The sequence below is a fragment of the Alligator sinensis genome, unplaced genomic scaffold (genome assembly GCF_000455745.1).
Source record: "Alligator sinensis unplaced genomic scaffold, ASM45574v1 scaffold583_1, whole genome shotgun sequence".
In the NCBI taxonomy this organism is placed as follows: domain Eukaryota; kingdom Metazoa; phylum Chordata; order Crocodylia; family Alligatoridae; genus Alligator; species Alligator sinensis.
Window position 1 is genome coordinate 1,040,992 of NW_005841983.1, and position 10,431 is coordinate 1,051,422.

Consider the following 10,431-nt stretch of genomic DNA (forward strand, 5'->3'; position numbering starts at 1 on the left):
AGCAACGGGGGAATGTAAAAAAAATCAGAAAGTCCTCAGCCATAAAGGATCTCTCAGCTTGCGATTTCACTTACAGTGGTGTGAATCAGGATTACCCTCTGACAGCAATGGGATTGCACTGGTGTGAGGTCACAGGCCAGCTAATGGAATGCTTTTCTTTTGTATGAACGGAGGCAGTTTAATCCTCGTTTGCTTGCTTCCTTGCTTGTTTGTTTTTACACGTGTGTCACCTTGCCTTACTTCTCTCCTGTCATAGTCGTCTGACTCGTTGGTTTTTATTTCTGTTTTGTAGTTCTTTTATGGGGGCCATTCCATGACCAGCAGCATACACGCTTCCAGGTCAACGGTAAAACACTGTTCAGAGATTTGCAATCTGTTTTTCTGCTTCCTCTGAAGGGAGTGACCTACAACAGGCAGCTTTCCCCTTATGGAACATTATTTTCCTTTCTCCTTTTTTCTTTCCTTTTTTCTCTGAAATTCTGATTTTTGTGGGGGTTCCCCCTCATGGGGAATGAGTTCTTATTCCCAGTCTCTTGCAACTAAAGTTAAATTTTCCACGTTAGTGCTTTTAAACTTTAGGTGTCGTGCTGAAATTACCTACTTGACCGCCCAATTAAATTGTTTTCCAGCCCTGAATGTTTAGAGGTAATGTGGAAATAGGAGTGGCATCCACTATATTTTAGAGGTTTATAATACATTTTAATTAATAAAAACTTCCTTGTGATACTGGTTGAGTAGGATGTTGGCAGCATTTCACTTACTATATGGTCTTTTCTAGCCCCATTGTGATACACACCCAGGGACCTGGGTGAAATTCCCTCCAAATTCATGTGTACTTCTGGGCCTGAGTAAGCATTTTAAACCAGGCCCTCTGATTTTAAGTGTAATGCATATGAAGCCACAGTTTAAATCACTGTGTCGGCTGTAGAAGGGTTAAAGTGACAGCAGTTGTGCTACTCTCTCCCATCCTTAAATGATCATGCAGATGTAACAGCTGCATCACAGCAGTTGATACTGGTTCAAGCATAGTTACAGCTGTCTACACCCTTACATAATAGGCAAGTAGTTATCCTAGACCCTATATGTACAGCACCCTGGTTTAATGACAAGTACAGTTAATGACAAGAATATGTAACTGTCATCAAAAGTTTTGACCCTTGTTTATTAATTTTCTGATTCAGATTCTCAAAAGTAAATTTGTAAAATTGTTTAATAGCCAGTGGTCCTGGTTTTCTCTGATTTAAAAAAAAAATCCCCAATTTTCGGATTAAAAAAAGTAATCCCAAATCTACACTTTTCCATGATTAAAATGAAAGACCACTAATCTATATCTACACGTTAGTGGTGTTTCATTTTAATCATGGAAAAATATGGATTTGGGGTTACTTAATCTTAAAATTGGGGATTTTTTTTATCAGAGAAAATCAGGATCCCTAATTCTCACAAATGAAAATGTTTAAACCAGTCCTATAAATCTAATTTGGGTGGCCTGTACCAAACAAGACACTGCTAAAGATAGGAAAAGATAGAAGTTTTTCAGAGGACTTATGGCAGCTGCTTGGTTCAGGAGTATCGTTCACTGTGTATATTCGACCAAGATTTTTTGGCCAAATCCCAGCCCAGTACACAGAGATGAAGTAAACCTCTTAAGTAATGTGGGTTTGTTTTCTACCTGACATCCTTTTACGTTGAAGTCACCAGCAGCTTTTTCTTTACTAAGCCCTCACTCTTAAAAGGGTGGTAGCTGTTTATATAACCTGTTATTTCCCAGCATGCCCTGCTGCAGAAACTTGTGTTTTCCAAGTAGCCACTGTGGCTCAGGCCCTCAAATTCCCATCATATTTTAGTAGTTGGCAGAAGCCTCAAAGAGGATAGTGCTGGAGGCCTGCCTTAGCTGTCCTAAACTGATGCATACATCTATGTACACATACAAACTGTACTTTGTGGTGGTGACTGCTGGCTCCCAGTATATGGAGACCAACTGTTGTGCCTCCCGAACTTCGTGAAATGTATTGTCACAGGGATATGTGCATTTTTATACTTGTGGCCTATCCCATGTCCCATTTCTTCTGCATAGGAATTCTGTTGCAATGTTCCCACGCACAGAGGGACAGGACTCAGTGCCATTTTTTCAGTGCACTTAATTCATATGCAGAGTTATAAAATGAGATGCGAGTAAACAACTGGTTAGGACTGGCACAGATGAAAGAAGTCAATCTGTGTAGAGCAGTGGTGCTCAACTTGTTTCCCTGGCAAGCCGGATGGGCAGTGCCCAGCTCATCCACAGGCTGGATCCAGCCAGTGGTCCCGATCCAGCACCCAAGGCAAGCATTGCAGACACTATCCAGCCATGAGAAGGGGGCCAGGGGATCAGGCAGTCCCAACATTGGCCTCGCCAGGGAAAGGCACTTGACCTGGCCCTGCAAGGAGGGAGAAGGCATGGCCAGGCCCCATGAGACAGAGCGGGGTATGGCCCATCTCTGTGGGGAAGGGGGCACAGCTTGGCCCTGACCAGCCACGCGGGGCTTGGGGTTTGGGAATTTGGTGGAGGGGAGGCTGGCTGTATTAATGGCCACCACTCCCCTGCTGCTAAATTTCTGGAGCCCCACAGGCCAGGTGCAATGTTTCCACAGGCCAGAGGTTGAGCAGCCCTGGCATGGAGTAATTTTTACAGCACTGGTACATCTGCATTATTCAAATGTTGAATTTGAAGTCCATGCGAATTGAAGAGGGCAAAGGCAAGGATTTTTATTGCCCCCCGTTGAGTGAAATGAAAACCACGTTCTCTTTTCAGTCAAACACGGCAGGGCAAACATGACCATTCTTGTTTGGCTCCCCAGTGCCACTGATGCACAGGAAGTTTAGATCACATCTGCGCCCTGGGGGGTGGGGGGTAGAGTTTTCCAGTATTTTGACTGCAGTCCTTACTCAGGCTGACTCCCACTAGCTTCACTAGCAGTTTGACTTAAAAGGGTTTCAAGATTCAGATCTCAATGAACTCCCCCCATGTGCCTGGCTCTGAGTGGCTCTACAAGAGGATACAAAGAGCTTTCCCTGGCCCGGGATAGAACAGGGCACAGTGTAGTTAAGTGATATTGTACAAGAATGTCCAGAAGATGTACGATCTCCGTGGGCTTTGGGAATGTTTCTAGATGGTGCTACAACTTTAGGTGGTAGATCACTGTCCTCTTTAATTCTGTCTTGCTGAAGCCTGCATGAGTCAATAATAGCAAAAAGATAAACAGTGATGGTTGGTGAAATGAATTTGAAGTACAAACAGTGCAGGGCATCTCTTTTCCTAAAAGAGATGTTGGCCAGTATGCACCCCTGCAGGTTTTCTGCAATAAGTGCCTCCCTGGACAAAATTACAGATCCTATATGTCACCTGAGGCCAAGCTTGAAGGCCATATCAGGCACACCCACAGACCCTGTAATATCTTTTTTTACTCTATAGCTATTGGTGTGAATTCATAAGGTCTATAGACATGCCAGTTAGGGCTTGTAACTACCACCGAACAACTAGCTCTGGGCTGGCAGGGCCAGCAGGATTCTTAAAATTCCACAAAAGACAGACATCGTGATGCCAGCAAATCTACCATTGTGTCCTCATGTCTCCCAAGGACTAGAGTCCTGCAGTGGATGTTTCCTTTCATGTGGTTTGAAGTCATACCTTCACTAGCTGTAGGACACCCAAGAGAGAGATGCTTTTGCAGCTGTCAAGATGCTGGAGCAATCCCTAGTTGGAACAGCTACCCCATATGCTGTATTAGAAGGGGGGACACATGGGTGGTTTGTCAGTGATTCAAAATAAGCCTACAAATCTGCTTATCTGTTCTGTTCTGTTTAGTGTAACCTGTTTTGCATGCCTGCTTCCTTTTCTCTGTCCGCCTCCAAACCTCCATTGGGCTTACAATAAAAGTATAAAAGTATTGACCATGTTTCCATTTGTTTCAGATTGCTTTTAACACTGTTTGCCTCCACCTCTACCCCAATAAAGGCTGATCTTATAAGTGAAAGGGGGAAGGGGCGGCAAGCCTAATCAATACTTGAAGAGAAGAACAATAGAGGAATGGGAGGGGAGGTGTTGTAAAGACAGTACAGAGTGACTTATTTCTGTTTTCATCAGTATTATGGTGGCAGTACCACTGAGAGTTTGGTCTGTGGGGTTGCTCTATAAATACAGCCTACTGGCTGAATTCGGTCTGCAGAACCACTCTATCTAGCCTGTTGGGCTACCAGTGAGCCACCAAGGGTTGTGGGGTGTGGGCTGCTGCAGAATTTGAGGCCTCTTGGCCCTACTGGCTATGGCTATAGGTGGCCAACACGGCTTGCCACTGGGTGCATCTACATGAGATGTTTGTTGCTATTGCACAGTAGGGTCAGAAACAATCCGTGTGCCACCAGGACTGTGCAGTACCAGCGAGTACTGTGCAATCATTTAGTACTTGCTAAAGTGAGTACTAAATGACTGCAATATCAACTGCGCAGTGGGGTACATGTGTAGATGCACCCACTGACACTCTCATATCTGCTGCCACAGGACCCCTATCCCCCATCTCCACCAGACCCCATGCCACTGCTGGACCTGCTGCCAGTGACCATGTAGGCCATCCCCATGCCCTGAGCTGGGACTGGCCTGGGAGGAGACCCATAGTGTGGATCCAGCTTGGGGTCCCAGGTGAGCTTGACACCCCTGCTTTATACGGATCTTTACCTTGACTATTGGAGAAGGCTTTTCTAAGGGAACTTGATGCAGAGCATCAGGTCAAGCAATAAGGATGTTCTATCAAGATTTTCAAAATCAATCAGTAGTGTTACTCAGAAACTAGCAAAATGATGTAATATGCAAGAATTGGTGTTTGCAGTTCAACAAGTGGTCTGTCTCTCTTGCAGAAGGGCAGTAGTCCATCGTCTCCCACTAGTACTTCGTCCCTTACGGGGACTAGTGTAAATATCAGCTGGGATGATCGTCAAGGGCAGTGGCTCCGCAGAAGAAGGCTTGATGGTGCCATTAATAGAGTTCCTGTTGGGTTCTATCAAAAAGTCTGGAAAATCCTTCAGAAGGTGAGTTGATGGTAATAGAAGGTGGGAAACAAGTAGGCTGTATATAACCTTGGGTGGATAGTATTTCAGATGCATTATATGCTGTGGATTGAAGGTAGTATGGTTGGAAACTAGTATTTTGTGGAAATATCTGACATAAAAAAGCTCTACTGAAACACGTTTGCACCAGTGTATTTCTTCTAAAATTCAGCAGTAAACTGTGACTGACTGATTACATTCTGCACGTCAAATTTCCATTGTTTCCTATCTTAAACTGGTCATGGTCATTGTCACTGAAGGGTGTCACACTCCAGTTCATAACTGAATGGGGAAATTGAAGAAAAAGTTGTTGCTTGCTCTTTAAAAATGTCTAAATTCTGCAAATTTTTGTGCGTCTATATTCTAAAGCCACTTTGGGCTCTGCTAAAAAATAACCCCTGAAGTTATTTCTAAGTTCAATATGGTGTGGCATTTGAAACAGTGTGCCCTAAGAAGTAGTATGAAAAAGAGATCATAAACTCCCACTGACTTCAGTTTGACTATCAATTTGACTTTAAATTCTGCTGTTAGGGTCAAGAGTGTTTACTAAACTACTCTTGCATGCTAGAAAGTAGGAATATGTGCTACATGTCCAAATAGTCCAGATATTTCACAGTTTTGAATCCTGATAGGCTTAATCAGTGCCATGAGAAATGGAATTCTTTGTGTATTCACTGCCTGGGCTTATTAAAGTGCTACTGTTAACTTGCCTTGGTGTGAAATTTGACACGGTCTCTCACCCCATTCTCATTAATAAATTGAGCGACTGTGGCATTGATGCCTACACAGTTGGATGGATCAGAAATTGGCTGATGGGGTGCACCCAGAGAGTGGTGGTGGACGGGTCGTACTCGAACTGGCGGGATGTGAACAGTGGGGTCCCCCAGGGCTCGGTCCTGGGGCCTACAGTGTTCAACATCTTCATCAGCGACTTGGACGAGGAGGTGGAAAACACATTGTCCAAGTTTGCTGATGACACCAAGATGTGGGGAGAGGTAGGCACGCTTGAAGGGAGAGAGAGGATGCAATTAGATTTAGACAGACTACAGAAGTGGGCGGATGGTAATAGGATGGGCTTCAATGTGGATAAGTGCAGGGTGCTGCACCTGGGGAGAAGGAATCCACAGCATACATACAAGCTGGGGAGCTCCCCCCTTGTGAGCACAGAAGCGGAAAGAGATCTTGGAGTCATTGACTCCAAGATGAACATGAGCTGCCAATGCCAGACCACAGCCAGCAAAGCCAACCACACGTTGTCATGCATCCAAAGATGCATCTCAAGCCTGTCCAGAGAGGTGATACTCCCCCTCTATGCGACATTGGTCTGGCCTCAACTGGAGTACTGCGTCCAGTTCTGGGCACCGCACTTTAAGAAGGATGTGGTCTGCCTTGAGAGGGTTCAGAGGAGAGCCACCCGCTTGGCTGGAGGGCAAAAGGGCAGGCCCTATGAGGAGAGGCTGAGGGACCTGAACCTGTTCAGCCTCAGCAAGCGGAGGCTGAGGGGGGATTTGGTGGCTGCCTACAAACTTGTTAAGGGAGATCAGCAGCAAATAGAAAGGGTCCTATTCCCCGGAGCAGCACCTGGGGGAATGAGGATCAGTGGCCAAAAGCTGCTGGAGAACAGGTTCAGGTTAGAGATTAGGAGGCACTATTTCACTGTTAGGGTGGCTAGTATCTGGAACCAACTTCCTAGGGAAGTGGTCCTCGCTCTTACCTTGGGTAAATTAAAAAAGAGGTTGGATAAACACGTCTGGGTCCGTGTGATCCCAGCGTATGCTCCAACCAGTGGCGGGGGGGTCAGACTAGATGATCTGTTTAGGTCCCTTCTGACCCCTAACTACTATGAAACTATGAAATTAAACAACACCTAAAATTACTGAACATGAGAGAAATGAGAAGTAAAATGGCTTTTCTTTGAACACGACAGCACTTCATATAGCCAGCATGTCTCTGTTTCCATAGTCAGTTATTTTCCCTGTGTCTGAGTAATTTCCACGCAGCAACAAGAGGAAGGAAACAACTGAAAATGTAACTAAATTCAATTGTAAAATTGTCAATATTTGCCAGGCAATTTAATTTAAGTTAATATACCTAGCTTTTTAGGTTCCTTAGGGCTGAGTAGCTGTCTGATTGATGTCTGGCATATTAAGCCTTAAACCAATTTAAGTTTTGAACATTACCATGGAAATAGCTGGATATTAACGTGCTTCCATATGTGAAAAGCTAATGCTGCCTAGCTTTCTCTGGGTGAATTTTTCTCATCTGAAGACTTTTCTGGTTCCTCTGTACAGTGTATACCATTTCTTTCTTGACCTACTTTACCTGAAAATGGTGTTTGGTCAGATTTTTTTTGAGGCTCACATGAATCCTTTTAAATCCGACCTAAATTTTTGTTTGCTTATCCTCATCTCATCACGATTCCCAAAATCCTTTTAGATCATTAATACCTGTCCTCCCATAGTTTTCCTAGGCAAGTTGTGTGTTTCTAGCTTCAGTCCTTTCCCCAAGCTTATTTTATCTGGTCCCTCAGCATTTTTGTTGCTTATTTCCAAAGAATTTTTCATTCATTGCTCTTAGGGGCTGCTAACTGCCAAGGGATCTTTTACTAGAGAGAGAGTGCTTCTTATTTTTCACAGACAGCAAGTGTTTTTATTTCTTATGAACAACCCATAAGACAATATTTCAGGTTTGCCTGGGAAAACAGACAGGCAATTCCCCCCCACCCCCCAAAAAACAACTCAGGCAAGTAGTGTTTCGGTGTAAGTGCAGCATAGGGTTATTTACATTATAGCATTCAGATTTCCTCTCTCATGGTTTTTTGGTGTTGCATGATTATTTCTTTGGCAAAAGTGAAACAACGTGTTTTGAGTATCATTGTTTTTAAGACTGTTTGATATCACTGAGCAACTTTTCCAGGAAAAAAAACTGACTGAAGTCAAAGGTAACGTTAATAGGTGGGGTGACCATATGTCCCGGTTTGTCGGGGACAATCCCGGATTTCACAGGCCGGTCCCAACCAGGTGGTGAAATCGCAGGGGCACGAGGCAAAGTCCAGTGGGGAGGTGGAGTGGCATGGTACACCAGGCAGGCAAGCGCTTTTGCTACCACCTGCCTAGTACACCATGCTGCTCCGCCTCCGCCTCTGCTGCAGCAGCACCGCTGACTTGAGAGTGGGGGAGGAGGGGGCAATGTCCTAGATTTCCTTTGGTCCCATATGGTCACCCTATCAATAGGGTTCAGGTTTGTTTTTAAGGGCCATTTTTAACCTTTATTAAATTAATGTTTTTGTTTTAGTGCCACGGGCTGTCCATTGATGGCTATGTTCTTCCTTCTTCAACTACGCGAGAGGTACAGTGAAATAATGAGGTCTTCCTAAGAATCTGACAAACTGTTTTCCTCTACAGCACAATGTGCAATGCGTTCTTCTTTGCCGTTCTTTTGTTTTAAAACACTTTAATTAAAACTAAAGTGGTAGTAATAAACTTTGAATCTTAATTAAATAGGACTGCCTGAATGCTTAAGAGACTGGGATGGTAGGTTCAGATAATATTCACGATGAAATCCTGAAAATAGTCAGCCTACCTCATCAAAGCAGGACTTTCTATGTTTAGAACACATGAAGTTTGATTTTATTTTAAGTCTAATTTCTGTAGTATACCCTAAAGTGCTTTACCATCCATTTTACTTTCATCCTATTCCCTCTGTGCATTAAAAAAGACCAGTTAATTTTAACCACAGGCAGTGAGGTAAAAGCTCTGCATCTCAAGTGAGTTAATAATTGCACATTCTATTTTTAGAAGCAGTTTTCCTGTTTGAAATATATAAGAACAGTCCTTGATATTTAAATGTCTTCAAACCAGGCTACTATTCCATTTTCCAGGAAAGCTGTAATAGTAAAAGATCCATCTTGTTTCCTAATGCACATTAACTATTTTTCCTTTTACTGTTTTGTTACTCTTAAAGAAGGATTTACCCTGTTCAAGGTAAAATAGAGGGCAGCAAATACAAACATGAATACTGGGTTAGGAAAATGTTCTGATCTGCTGAAATTGCACAAGCTGTTTCAAATTCTATGGCTGCAATCAATACATGGAGATTTCTAACCACAAAAAAATTGATTATAGAATAATTGTGGCTGATCACAATTTTGTCTGTTTAAATGGATGCACTTTGTCTTTACACGTCTTTGTTTGGTTTGGTTTAATGCAAACAACTCGCATCCCCGTCATGAGGCACTTCTGGCAGATTTAAATATGCCATTAGCAAATGAATAGCTGTCAGTAACAGTACAAACAGTAACAAAGAAATAACCTGCAGTCATGTAAATGCCCTGGTCATCAGATTTCTATCATTCTTCTAAGCCCCAACCCTCTGTGTAGTTCTTCCCTATCACATAATCAAGGGGGAGACCTGGCAGTGTGCCTGACAGGTCAACATATTTGAGCTACTTCAGTGGAAGATCAGGTACCCAAGCCTGCCTGTGTTTGTATTAACTATCCATAAGGGATGCACTCTGCCCAAGACCTATTGTCAGTGCAGAACGCCTGTGCAACCCCTATATTTTTCTTCTTTTGGCTTTTATTTTTGTTTGGCATCCTAGTCTCTGAACTGACCCAGCTTCTCTCCACCACCACCCAAGCCACGTGTCAGCTCCTCTAAGAGTTTTGACACCATATGACATCATTGTTCTCAGGGCATGCACAGACGTTTGCCTGGAACGGGTTCAAAAGAGGAGGGGGAGATGCTGCTCTGTAACAGTCACCTGTGCAGGAGCCTGTAGCCATGCAAATGTAGCAAACCCCTGCTTTGGATGCAGTTAAAGTTGAGGCAGTTTAGCTGGCTTCTATCCCTGTAGGTTCATGCACACATGGCAGTTAGAGCATAGCAGTTCCCATGCAGTCTTGGAGCAGCTCCCCTTCTGTGCATGCCTTCTCTGCCAGTACAACGGGGGCCAAGCCATGGGATCATGTATTGTGGAGTCAACAGATTCATTTCTTGTCTCAATTTTTTCACTGATTGTACTGGACCAGATGATCTTGTAAGGTCCCTTCCAGTCCCTGACATCTATGAATCAGTCTCGCAGCTTTTGGAGGACAGCAGTGTTGCACAGACGGCAGGCTGTCATTGCTTTTTGTATTTCACCAATTTAGGATTTTTGAATCTTTCAGTTTAGGCAGAAAAAAATGCATGGATTTTCTGCCCACATACTCCCCCACCCCCTCCACCCCGCTTCATTGCTTCCCAGTTGTGTCCCTCCCTGGATAACACAAGGGCAGGTTTGCTGGCAGCTGCACAGGATTATTTTTCATTCTGTTGTGGTACCAGCAGCAGGGGAAGAGGATGAACTTT

At 43.9% G+C, this 10,431-nt stretch overlaps 1 protein-coding gene across 1 annotated transcript in view; it reads left to right on the forward strand.

Annotated features, from left to right (window-relative positions):
- PHKA2 (phosphorylase kinase regulatory subunit alpha 2) overlaps positions 1 to 10,431 on the forward strand; it is a 74,563-nt gene that overhangs the window by 61,347 nt on the left and 2,785 nt on the right. The window contains exons 29-31 of the mRNA XM_025201101.1: positions 293 to 346; positions 4,894 to 5,064; positions 8,377 to 8,430. Of these exons, the coding sequence (XP_025056886.1) occupies positions 293 to 346; positions 4,894 to 5,064; positions 8,377 to 8,430 (279 nt within the window). The remainder of the gene's footprint in view (positions 1 to 292; positions 347 to 4,893; positions 5,065 to 8,376; positions 8,431 to 10,431) is intronic.